The sequence below is a fragment of the Galendromus occidentalis genome, unplaced genomic scaffold, assembly GCF_000255335.2.
Source record: "Galendromus occidentalis unplaced genomic scaffold, Mocc_1.1 scf7180000075420, whole genome shotgun sequence".
NCBI classification, from domain to species: Eukaryota; Metazoa; Arthropoda; class Arachnida; order Mesostigmata; family Phytoseiidae; genus Galendromus; species Galendromus occidentalis.
Genome location: NW_003803410.1, coordinates 157056 through 169804, shown reverse-complemented (window position 1 = coordinate 169804; position 12749 = coordinate 157056). Strand labels below are relative to the sequence as shown.

Below are 12749 nucleotides of genomic sequence, written 5' to 3'. Positions count from 1 at the left end.
ACTCAATAAGTATGTAGCATCCCAATCGGACGTGAGCATGAAGTAGCTACTCGGATGGTATACCCTACAGACGAAGCAGCAAAGGGCTGCCTCAAGGACGATTCCACATCTTTCATCGAAGATTCCCGGTCTGCCCTACTCTCGTCAAACCGACTTGCGCTCCCTTTCAGACCGTGAATCTATTGTTCGAAGCTAAACCAAGTTTCCTCCTCCACATCGAGCTGGGAATACTGGAGCGATGGAAATATCCGTATAGGATTGATCGCTGAAAAAACTTCGACGTCTTCGTTCTGGAGCCTCCTGCGTGATCAGCTCGACTCTCCCGGGAAGTACACCTCCAGGGGCATACACTACCATCTCAATTTCTGCCAAAAAATATAATTGTCCCGCAGATAGAACTTGGAGAGGGAAAATCATGAGAATCTGGATCTCATTGAGATCAAGACGTTGCAACTTCGGAGCGTCACGCCGGAGGGTCAGCTATGGGTTGGGGCCGAATCATCAACCCCCGCTGGAAACATCGACGAGTGCGATTCAAGGAGCTTCTAGGCCTGGCGCTTGATGTATCCGATATCGCGGAGGAGACGATCACGCGGTCATACGTCTCCGAATGCTGATTCCCGAGCAATATTCACGCAGTAGACCCTTCCGCGAATCAAGATGAGCCGAGTGCCATGAAGGGAAGTCTGTCGGAAGCCCGGGGAATAATGATGTGCAATGCGTACTATACATAAGTCAATACGAACTCGCTGGCGGCAGCAAGAACGGCTGTTGGAATGCATGGTCATCGAAGGGCCCCTTCGACTATCTGGTCCACGGGAAACCGATCAAAGATCGTTCTGACACGGCTCGTTGTCTGGAGCTTATATTGTATCGATATTGAGGGATGGAATATTGCTGTTACGATATGTCCGCACCACGAAGAACGGTAGATGTACGCTTAGGGGTCTGGATGCGATGCTTACTCCGATGCCGTAGGCGCCTGATCATTATTCCAGCGCATACGACGAATCAGGGAAATCAGAGTCGATTCGACGTTGGATGTTCGCAGCATTTATTTTTAAGCGATTGAGGTGACGAACAACTGAAGATATGTACACAAGATATTCAAACGACTGGAGCAACAGGAATGGCTCTCAGAACAGGCAAGGCCCAACACAATGAAGCATGCTCAAAATTCCTAGGATCAGACAAAGCATTCGCGTGAAACTTTGTGTTCCTTGCGCGGCTCCCGTAATCGGAATCCAGGGCGCTTTCCGTTGCTCGAAGCGAAGGAAACCCTTTCGGTGTTTTCGAATCGAACAGTATCTCAGCGGATTAGAGCGCCTTGATTGCTCGTCCTCATGATTCGAACTTCGGGTCAAGTGATGCATTGATAGGGCAGGCGACGGAAACGAAGGGATTCCGTTTGAAGACAGGGGAATGTCTTCGTTTCAAAACCGAGGCGTTTAAAATCGATATCTGCAGAACTTTCGCCACTGTATGCGTCGAGAAGACTGCATTTCTGAATCTATGCCAATTCATTCGAATCTCTAGAGTTGCACTTCTTCTACGCAGCGTTGCGCCATATTCAGTATCAGACAGGCAACCGTAACAATTTTGAACTTCACGTGTTTTTCGTCTGACTATGTGTCCTCCTCGATGACTTACAAGGTAATTGAGACCTGGGAACCTACTCTGATCTTTCGTTCTTGCTGGAAGCTTACCAATCAGTAAGAGTTAGAGATTGAGCTGTCAAAGCTTATCTCCTACAGTTTATCGGGGTCTTCATGGCTTTTTTTTAATATTTCAGTTGTTGCCACTGACAGGATGATCCTCGTCAATACTTCAATCAAATTACTGACCGCAGCTCTCCTCATTGGGTATATTCGCATTCGAACTCCTTGGGAATTCGCCCGCACCGAATCGAGGTGATCGTAGATCTCACTCAAGAATTTATCACTACGTATGAGAGGAGAGCGATGCAAATGCATCAGAGCTCCATCAACTCGGAATTCTTCTCTCATGGTTCGAGTCAAATGAGTTCTCACGAGTTATGATATCGGCGACCTTCCGACGTGTTAGATTGGGAATATCATCACTCTTGCATACACCCGATAATTACGCTCCCTTACGCTCCCCTTGTCAATTCTGCCTCCTCAAGTAGCAGTCTCCCGCCGTCCACGAGTTCAATCATACCCCAATCGAGTTTCTTGCGGATCAATCAAATTCCCGAGTGAGAAAACTAAAATCATTCATTTCAAACATTGGGCTACGAGTTGCTGCTCCAGGCTGAATTTCGGTGGAAACGTCCAGCATGGACTCATTTGCGAAGTTTCGGCTTTTTCGTCCCACCGCCGGAAAGAGGGGAACCTCAAAACCTCGAGCGACGAGCCGAGCAGTTCAAACTTAGAACGATAACCATTGCTACGATCTTCCATAAGAAGTGCACCCGTAGCGGGATCGGTTTCTGTTTTCTTCCCTCCTGCCTTCCCAAAAGTAAGCCCCGTGTTTCTTCCTCCGACTCTCTAGGTCGGATCCCGTGTTTCTTCGCCAAAACTGCTAAAACTCTGTACGGAGATCTGGAGTCAGCAATGGCTCACGAGGCAGCTGGGATCATTTGCCTCACTGATCCTAGTTGCCCATGTAGTTAGGCTGACCGCCCTGGCTGTTGAGGTTGGTAGTCTCGGAGGGAGCCGGCATCGCAAACGGGTTGTTTGCGGTCTGTGTTGGATTACTGAACGCGTCACCTCCCGCTCCGGGCTGGGCCGTGACCGGGTCTTCGCCGGTGCCGTCCTCCTAGAATAAAGACCAAGACGAACGTTAACTCATCAAGTATGAGGTAAGACAAAAAGCTTCGAGTCCTCAGACCAAAATATTCTCTTCGCGGAACGAACAGTTCTTCTTCTGGGATGCGAACGAGGCAACCCCGTTGAAGACTTCGTTGCATGAGTCTGTGGGGAGTCGATCAATAATTGCTCAGGAGCTGAGAGATCCCGGATTGAGGTTTCTTCTCAATCTAGTGGAGAACTCCGGCTCGGATGGAGGGGCAGAGCCGACGGAGATCGGTAGTGATCGTTTGACCGGACGTTCCCACACCTCGTATAGCTCGCATAGCTTCGAGACTGCCGGAATCTTACATCAAGATAATAAGCAAAAAATTCTGTTTTCTTTAGAGCAACAAGGTGAAGGATGATGATTTCCCTCCAAAGCCATCCCTTGACCATGAGATTCTCTTGCCTTCATTGTGCGGAAGCCCCGCAGGATTGGCATCCCATCTGCGGAGTCGCGGGCAAATAGAGGGTCCGTCTCTTGAGGTTCACACGTAAACACCCAGTTCTTCATTGTTAACCAATTGAGCGAATCATGCACATGCAAGAAGTTACCAAGTTATTTCGAAACAAGGAAGCCGACACCCAGTCATGCGAGGCTGGATGAAATCAAATCAGATCAAGCTGAAATTCCAGCGCTCAATCTAGCCTTTCTCACCTTATTCTCGGCATCTTGGCCTCCCTGACCATCAACCTAGAAGCGTTAACGAAAACCGTTGTCATGCCCAAATGGTACTAGGTACTTAGAAGCGTTCTCAGCCTCGTCCTCGCCCGCATCGATTCGCTCGCAATCAGTCCTGGCGATGTCGGCCGGTAAACTGGATCTCACATAGAGTGGGGAACATTGTGCGGAAAAACGGCTCATGCGATCAGTGCAGCCCCGGGAAATATGGAGATGCCATACTCACATTCAGATTCGAATAATCGCTGTATTCCGGCGGTGGCTTCGGTTTGCATTTGCCGCAACAGAAGTTGAAACAGCAGCAGAAACAGCAACAGCCACAATAGCAGCCTGTGATGATCCCGCAGCAAATGAATATAGCTTTCGCCCATCCCGATGTCAGGGTCTGAAACGAAAAGAGGAAATCAATGGAGAGTCAGGTCGAGCTAGGATATCGGAACTAGCCTTGAGATGAGGCCAGATATTCCCCGCAGTTACGAAGATAAGACACCGTTTCACGTACGAAGTAAGCGTTCACGTTTTCCTCGCCGAGCTGCTCCGCGATGTAGAGACCCATTGAGCCATAGTTGTCGTAGATGTTCCTTTTGGACAAGTCGCTGAGAATCGCATTAGCTCGATTTATGTCCTTGAACTTCTCAGCGGCCTCGAGATCGCCGGGGTTCTTATCCGGGTGGAAACGGAGTGCGAGCTACAAAAAGGAAACTCCTGAATGATGAGGAACATCTCACTGCATGTGAGTAGAAAACGCATGCGGCCGACCGACGGATACCCGACTCGATTTTCTGGTCGTGAGGAACAGTTCAATGGTGTAACTTACCCTCCGATAAGTCCTTTTGATATCTTCGGCAGTCGCAGTTTTTGGTAAGCCCAATGTCTCGTAGAGGGAGTCCCCGGTAGCTCTGGAATGCAAGCTGTGATTGAGAACCCCGTTCGAAGGATCGCGGGTGATGAAAATAGTGACGGCGAGCCGAAGAGGCTCTAATCGTCAAAAACTATAATTCTAGTTCTGCAAATAAATCGCCAGAAACACTACTCGCAACATCTGAGTCATTCTCAGCACCCACAGGACTATCTGTCAAAGCTCGACCAGCGAGCACGCTCTCAATATGTCACGAGCCGCAAGAGCTCAACTTTGCAGGCCGCGTTCCATCGAGAAATTCCCCTGATATTCGAAGCATGTGTCGAGGAAAGCCGAATCCTGTTACGGAACGCCAGCCCCCCGTGTAGCGGAGATCCTAGCATTACGAATGCCCTAGGAATGCTCCGCTGAAAAGCCGTGATCGAAATGCATCGCGTTTCACGTTTCATGCGACGAGAGACCCAAACTGCGGACACTCGAATTCCGCTCCTTGACGGAGGGGGCTCTAGGCTGCGGCAACCCATATTGTCCCTTGAGCTTGACTACAATTTCGCTTCCGAGAGCCCCCAAGCACAGAGCAGCCGTCGATGAATCACTTGTCGACCGAAAATCATCGATACAGGATTTTGACAACTGTACCGCCATCTCCTATCGCGGCCGGCATCAGGAGCATCCAGGTACAGCTCTACTCACGATAGTTTCCTCCCGCCTATGTCCATTCTGGAGGTCGACGTGTGTCGGATCTAGCTCTGATTTGGCGTTAAAGCTGTGGCTCTACGACGATTTCAAGCAGAAACCGCTTCCTGGCTTGAAAGAGAGCAATTTCGTTCCACGGATGAAGCACTGGAGAAATTTGTGTTCGCTAGGATCCCTCACTGCATAAACATTCTTCCTCTCCTATTCTCTCGCAACCAACCAGCAGCAGCAGTAGCAGCATTGACAACCGCAATGGCGCACAATGAGGACGATGATCCGCGCTCACGTCTGCAGCGGGCAGTCTTCGGTCTTCTTTGAGCATTTCAGGCGCCCCTCGCGTTGGGGAAATTCCGAAACTCAATCTTATTCCAGGACATGAGTCCGAAGAACAAGATAAGCTACACGACCCGAATTCGGAACTGTGGGAGAGTTCTGAATATCTCGTTTGCTCGGGGTTCTCTGGTCGGAAAGTCAGAAGTCTCGAGATTCTCGTCGATGACCAGATTGGCGATATGCGTCCACCGGCTTCTCATTCGAACACCCACAACAACGTTCTGGGCATGAGATTCGTTGCCTGACGACTAACACAAAATTCTCAAGGTAGATTTCGAATTCTCTTCTCTCCGAGAATTCTAGGGAGCGTCAAGCTCTCTCGAAAAAGGCGCCATGAGCGGCCGCAGAGTGAGACGCAGCCGCCATTTTGAAACAGAATGATGGAAATGATCCTTTTTCGTGTCGCCCGTAAGCAAGGTACGGCATGTTCGAGCGATTTTGACAAATTCGTGATATATACTCAAATTCCTGTGCTCAATCGTTCCTAGTAGACCGCGGCAACGATCTCTCGGTGCCAGGATGACTCCGAATCCAAGGGGTCTGCCCCGGGGTGATTGTTTCAGTGAAAACTCTCTCCTCGGCTGCTTAGCTTTGCCGAATAACCACGTTGCCGCTCGAGGGGGACGGGGATTCTCCGGGCTCAGATATCCGACTTGGAAAGGATGCGCTCACCCTGATCGATCCTTTTCTTTTCTGGTTCCAGATGCCGTCGCTTACCGTGAAAGACGTTGATCAGCACGAATTCGTGGTCGGCATGGCCGCCTTCCTGAAGAAATCTGGCAAACTTAACGTGCCGGATTGGACTGATATAGCGAAAACCGGCATCTACAAGGAGCTCTGCCCCAACAACGCTGACTGGTTCTACGTGCGTTGCGCCGCGCTTTTGCGCCAACTCTACTACAGAGGCCAGATCGGTAGGTCGAGAGGGAGAGATGCACCGAGATCATACATTTGTGGAACTAGATTCCTCCCCGTGGACAGTGATGGTTCTCTTATAGAATTCCTTATCTTCCAGGCGTAGGCCGACTTACTCAAGTCTACGGGGGTCGTTACCGCCGCGGAGTTCGTCCGTCGCACTTCTGTAAGGGATCTTCATCCGTCATCAGAAAATCCCTCAGATCCCTCGAGCAAATGAAGCTCGTGGAGAAGGAAACCGAGAAGGGAGGACGCAAACTCTCCAAGCAAGGCCGAAGGGACTGTGACCGTATCGCAGCTCAAGTTCAGAAGAAGTCGACCATGTTGGCGGGGAAGTGAAAAGTTCCAGAGTTCTTGGAATAAAGAGGTCTTGGAAAAGGAATTCTGTCTCGTCCCCTTTTTGAAAGTTTCGTATGCAAGGCTCAATTCACCCGCGCTCTTCAATTGCCTTCTATCTTGCTTCTTCCCGTCCGATGCTCGATGTCCATTGGGTGGAGACCCGATGTCGATAATTATTCTTGTACGATACCCGATTCATGCGTTTGGCAATCGTCTAATGTAAATCTTCCGATGGACCGATGAGGGGCCGGACGAAGCGACTGACTCAATTCAAATCTTAGGAATCACGTAGAATGAAATGCTATCAGTGGTGTCAGACCGAAACCCACGAGGCCGTATGAAATCTCACAGGACGTATGGAATCGTACGGACACTCTGGTCGACCCTGCGCTCATTCATTCCTGTCTGACGACGCGATCGTCTCCATCGAGACAGCCAGGGAGATCGAGAAGGGGAGGTCGTGATCTCTGGGGGAAAGAGGAATAGGTCGGAATAGAGGAAGCAATCGGATTCGAGGAGACCAACGATGTTTAATATCAATACAGGGAACGCTCAAGGTAGACGTCTCCACGTCCGATGATTTGTACAACGTATCTACACCCCTCTGCCATTAGACACTTGATTCGGTCGATCCTCAATGACTCTCACTCAGAGGTAGATGCGTCGAAGGTCTCCGGGGCTCGTGATCGTGCTACACTGCGGGCATAGTTTCTTGCAGCTCTGGAAATCCAAGTGAATATCCCATGTATGATGAGATCTACTGAAACTGGCGTGGATGAAGGGACGCAAGGAGCCAAAAGGTCACGCTCACCAGAGTCTTGAGCCAACAGTCCTGGCAGTATACGTGCCAACACGCCACGCTCACCAACGGGTTGAGGTACAACTCCATGCAAACAAGGCAGCGCGCCGACATCAGGCTCGAACAGGGCTTCGAGTCTTCCAGATCACGAATCCGAGTCTTCAACGCTTCGATCACGATAGACGAACCGCTCCGCGGACTGTAATGTATCGAAGGCACGATTGAAGGTTGATGAGGAGCTCCTCAAAAGAGAGATTCTGGAGGTTCAGCTCACCCTGAACTTTCTGATGAAGGTTGATCATCGTCTTGGAGGCGTTGAGTCAAGCTCAAGTCCTCCAATGTGTCCCATTTTGAAGGAACTTCAGGGGGTGCTCCGCTATTGGCACCGGCCGTCCGAACCATTGCCTCTCGGATCCGTTGACTCGAGTTGTCCTGAGAAACTACCGGAGGAAGGGTTAGCCTTGGAGCCCCAGGGGAAATCAGGATCCACGATTGAGCGGCTGAGTACTCACTCGATATGAGATCGGCTTCCGAGAATTGGGATTCCCCGTAAACTGCCTCGTCAACTCCGTCGACATCCAAGTCGCCACTGTCATCTTCTTGTCCATTCCGGTTGGATCTAGCGACGAAGAGATAGAACGCCACTCTCAGACACGAATCGAGAGGCACAAGCTCAATTAGTTGAAATCCCCCCGGGAGAGAAAATCCAGCTATAGCGCTTCGCTCGTCAATCGAGGAACTACTTCGAGGGACAAGTACTGTTGACATTGCGAATTTCGAGACTAAGGATCGCGCAACCTCCACGGGGACTTACCTGGGCACGATATCCGAGAGTACAACTGAGCGGATCCGAGTCTGGCCCGCCCACTCATATTCTTCAAGCTCACTCGCGCTGGAACCGCCACCCTCAATATCGACTTCGTGGCTCGTGGCGTTCTGCTGCAAATACAGCGGGGGTTAGGATGATACATCGCCCTCAGATCCGTGGACAGCAGGCCAAGAACTTGAAATGACTTAAAAATTCGGAAAATACGCACCGAATTGAGACAATCTTCAACGTGGCCGATGCGCTCCTCTTCGGAGAGATGATTGATCGCTTGGCCGCAAACTGGACAGTCCACCTGTCCCGGAAGCCTACGCCTTCTGTGAGGAGGTGCCGTCCTCAAAGTGAGTCGTTTGCTCCGATTCTGGCGGACACTCTTCACGATCTTGCGACGCTCCTCGCGTACCGTCTCCACACAATGTCGCTGGGAATGCAAAAGAGCGAGTGTCGAATGCGTGGGCTCCAACGAATACTCAGAGTATCAACTGAAGGAGATGCATCCATTTTCCGTCATACAAGGAGAGAAAGCAATATACCGGGTTCTCCGTCGTACCACGGAGCATCCCGTCGGCATACTCACGTCGGCATGACTCCGAGCGCGCTTTCCATTCCGGTGCGTCGTGACATCCTTGAGCCTAGCGACTTCGACCTCAAAGTGCGCTCCCGCTTCGGAAACCTTTATGGTCACTCCGCACACCGGACAGCAAGTCGAACAGCTGATCTGACTGTGGCTGCGTCGATTGGCTTGAAAAAAAATAGAATGAGCTACAATCGATGAGCTCAAACTCAGGAACGACGAGTCAGTCTAGCCGATTTGATTGATGCTTGACGCAAACATTATCGGTGCTTGAGACTCACCTTTTTTGGGAGCGACGACGCCAGAAGGTCCGGGCTTGTCGAGGCTGCTCTTATCGGGCGGCTGAAAGAATTCAACGGAGAAAATAATGGTCACTTATCCCTCAATTTGGCAATCTCTGATCTCAACTTACTGCAAGACACTTCAGCGAAATGCATCGAAACTTTACGGCGCCATCCGAAATCTTCCTGGTTTGAGAGCGATTACGGCGCACGGAACTCACATCTGAAGTAGGGGTTGCAGTGTCCATGGCAGTCGAGATGCTGATGGGTGCTCTATCCAAACTTTAACCATACCCCATCATCGGAGGTCGAATTCAACGCCTACTGCATCAGAGAGTCATTTTGCTGTGCGACACCGTCGATTATCGTGGATTTCGGCGAGTTCCCACACTTCGGAGGAGCTGAGCGTTTGCTAGACACACTGGATGAGAACTCTCTCTCCGTCGATCATTCACTTCTTCCCTTGCCATCCGAGTATGGCTCGCTTGGCGGCGCGTTCATCCGTTCCCGAAATGATGAGCGCGAGTGCGGACGAATCGGAGTCAGGAAGGCTGGGGCTCTGGACAATCGAGATTATTTATCTGGAGGTCCGGAATTAGGTTAATCCTCGAAGGAAGTCCATGTACTTGGTCTCTTCCGAGAGCTCTATCCAGCGCTGCTGTACTCTCCCCCACGAAATTCGTCCGCTGGCTCAGATAAACAAACAATGTGATGAGCTACTGAGCTACCCAAGTTTTCGGGATGCTCGAAGGTCTTGGAAGAAAAGTTTCTACCCCCCTCGCCATCGCTAAGAAAAGTTCGAGAGCTGGGGTCGTTGAAATAATGAGTCAGAACAGCACTACGTGATGATCGAGCGTGGGTATGGAGCGGAAACAGTGTGTGGAGTTCCTCCATTTCAGCTGAGACAAGGCTCCGCTCGCCGGCGGGAAGTTCCTTCTTGAATTGATACGCGCTGATCGGAGGAATGAATATTTCCGATGGCTGTCTCTGTAGCCTCCAAGTAAGCCGAACTTTCATCCACGTGGTACCGGGGATGATCCACGCGCGCTACGGGCTTCGCTGTCCATGGATGCGGAGGGCGACATGATATTTTGTTGGTCAGTACCCGGAATGTGGTCAGTCCTTCTCTGATCGTAGCCTTATATGCGTTCCGAAAGAGCATCTGAATCCGAGAAACTCCGAGAATAAACTCCGAATCTGTCGCCGCTTTTCTGTAGACTCGAGCGCTTCTCGGAATGCCCCGCGTGAACAGTACCGTCTAATCCTCTGGCTCCCAATCGATCGGCTGGGAGAGCTCGCTGGGTTGATCCCTATCTACCATGTCATGGACGACTCAAATACACATATACGTGCATAACTCATGTTATGACATCCCGCTCACCGAGAACCAGACGGGGCTGGAATTCGGCCTCCCCCCCCAAATCGCATCGCGATTGGATTCCTCGCGCTGTATGACCCGACCCAACGATTTGCGCGGATGAATCTGAAGCCGCGGTCGAGCTTCGCGATTGAGATCAAATAAGATCCCATGCATTCGACGACCCTGGCTTTCTCGATGATCTTTGCGCAACCGGATGGCGCAACCGCTCTTGAATCCCGATCCCAGGCATTCACGCATCAGCCTACAGACCATAAATCATCCCGCGGGACCCAAGAACCGATATCGTGGCCCCCAATAATCGAGTTCTGCTCCGAAACATACATGATGTTTCTATGCTCATGAATCCGTGAATGTCCTGATGCTGCTGAAGCTGAATGATAACGTAGGCCTCAATCTTCTGCGTGCTCGGGTGGTTTCGGGCGGGTCGGGGGCGCTGTCGCCATCGTCGGGACGCTTCCGATCTTCCTCGCGGTTTTCCTCGACTCTCGACAGCATCTCTGGAACTTCGACGTCTCTAAGAGCGGATGCCGCTAGGGCGCGGTGCTGTGCAGTCGGATCCTGACACGTGCCGGGAAGCGTGTAGAGTCTCCCCAGCAACGAGTACTGCTCGGGATAACTGCACTAGGCGAAATTCGAGTGTGGACGCACTGATATTGAGAGATAATGAGTGATGATGAGTCGAGTACCCTATGTGGCGAAGTGGGTGGAGCTCTGAACCACGACCCCATGCTAATCCTTGACCGAGACCACCTATGAGCCACAGGGTGCAGCTTCGACGCATCCGAGGTCGGAAAACGACGAGGACAACGCGAGCGAATCCGTCCTTGCAGCGGAATCCGGTCCGATGCTGGCGAAGCCGACTTCGAGCGCTTTGTTCTCGTGAGCAATTCCTTATCAGTGATCACAGAAAAGACTTTGAACATCCTAGCTCAATTTGACCGAGACCACTCTGAGACGAGGATCTGCCTCCGCTTTCGGATGCTCCGAGTCTTGCGAGAGTCTAGAAAGCACCTTGCATCGTAGGACTGCGGTAATATACGAAAGTTAGGGGTGGCTTCTGCATCCCTTACGGACGGAGTCCGAGGGATTGAGTTCATCAATCGAGGAGATGCGGGGGATTGTTTAACAAGCCTCATCGAAAGCGGTGGGCTTGGTGCAGCACTCCGCACGGACGGAAGGGACACGGACCGGGGGCAAGCTTCATTGAAAGAATTCTCGATCAGAGTAGGGAGAACGTGGTATGCTCCCTCCGGTGTCGATCATTCCTCGGTGATACAGCAACTATTGGTCGAATATATGTTGTCTAAGTAGCGACGAAAAATAAAGGTCTTATCGAGTATGTGACACAATCGAACCTTGTGATATTATCAAATCGATGATATAATCAAATCAGGGTATCATCGATATTGCGTAGTCCCCGGAGACTTCGATGAGAACTTGCTCATATGTCAGTCCCGCTCCGATTCATATCGTTCCGGATCCATAACAGGATTGAGGATCCTCGATCTCACTCAAGGCTTGACGTAATTATCATCCTCATGCAGGGCCCGGCCTGAGGTCGATGAGGATCCCGCGCTTTCTGCTGCTCGGTTTTGTCGCTTTGGGATCTTCTTCAGGCTATCCCTGCGATTGGCATAGTGGCCTGTGCGAGGCGCGCGGACCACCTCGCCCCTCTGAACATCGGAGGAATGCGTTCTGGGGAAAGGGTAAATGATTCGAGATAGAATATTGGCTCCTTCGCGGCTTGCAGTCGGAGCCGCGGTCCTCGGAGGCTGCGACTTCGAAACGACGAAATATACCGTCGCTCCGGCTGCAAAAATATACGTATATGATAGCTCAAATCCTTTATTAAAGGCGACTAGATAGAGAAAGATATAGGAGTTTGTGAGACGACGGGAGAGAGTTTCCAGTGTCATCTCTATATTTTGGGTCGGGTCTGCGTGGATCTCGCCTCCAACAGTTACTTGAGCTCGACTGCCGGAAGATGTCGTTTACTCGTGTTGCTTCTTTGCGCTTTCTATTGCCTCGAGGGGTTCAGGTCAGTTCTCCATCCACGGCGAGACTTTTGTCCACGACAAGCTATGAAACCCTCCTCGTGGAAACTGTCGGCGAAAAGAAGAACGTTGGTTTGATTCGCCTCAATCGGCCAAAAGCTCTAAACGCTCTGAACTCGACGTTGATGGGCGAATTCGGTGATTGTATCGATGATATGAATGAAGATACAGCGATCGGATGCATAGTCATCACGGGCAGC

General features: G+C 51.0%; 3 protein-coding genes and 1 pseudogene across 3 annotated transcripts; 2 read left to right on the top strand and 2 right to left on the bottom strand.

Annotated features, from left to right (window-relative positions):
* Positions 1 to 1025: 1025 nt before the first annotated feature.
* On the bottom strand, positions 1026 to 5271 carry LOC100904489 (dnaJ homolog subfamily C member 5). Its single transcript, XM_003737196.2, has 6 exons — positions 5045 to 5271; positions 4310 to 4391; positions 3995 to 4180; positions 3719 to 3877; positions 3469 to 3504; positions 1026 to 2778 (listed from the first exon to the last, which is right to left on the bottom strand). The coding sequence occupies exons 1-6, from the start codon at positions 5068 to 5070 to the stop codon at positions 2614 to 2616; spliced, it is 654 nt and encodes a 217-aa protein (XP_003737244.1). The 5' UTR covers positions 5071 to 5271; the 3' UTR covers positions 1026 to 2613.
* Positions 5272 to 5754: 483 nt separating this feature from the next.
* Positions 5755 to 6677, top strand: LOC100904634 (40S ribosomal protein S19). The gene is made up of 3 exons (XM_003737197.1): positions 5755 to 5797; positions 6084 to 6294; positions 6396 to 6677. The coding sequence occupies exons 2-3, from the start codon at positions 6084 to 6086 to the stop codon at positions 6632 to 6634; spliced, it is 450 nt and encodes a 149-aa protein (XP_003737245.1). The 5' UTR covers positions 5755 to 5797; the 3' UTR covers positions 6635 to 6677.
* Positions 6678 to 7201: 524 nt separating this feature from the next.
* LOC100904343 (E3 ubiquitin-protein ligase Rnf220) lies at positions 7202 to 9550 on the bottom strand. The gene is made up of 9 exons (XM_029110498.1): positions 9246 to 9550; positions 9115 to 9175; positions 8837 to 9000; positions 8471 to 8680; positions 8248 to 8372; positions 7946 to 8052; positions 7708 to 7873; positions 7446 to 7632; positions 7202 to 7354 (listed from the first exon to the last, which is right to left on the bottom strand). Exons 1-9 carry the CDS (start codon positions 9360 to 9362, stop codon positions 7283 to 7285), a joined length of 1209 nt encoding a protein of 402 aa, XP_028966331.1. The 5' UTR covers positions 9363 to 9550; the 3' UTR covers positions 7202 to 7282.
* Positions 9551 to 12470: 2920 nt separating this feature from the next.
* Positions 12471 to 12749, top strand: part of LOC100897509 (enoyl-CoA hydratase, mitochondrial pseudogene) — a 727-nt pseudogene continuing 448 nt past the window's right edge.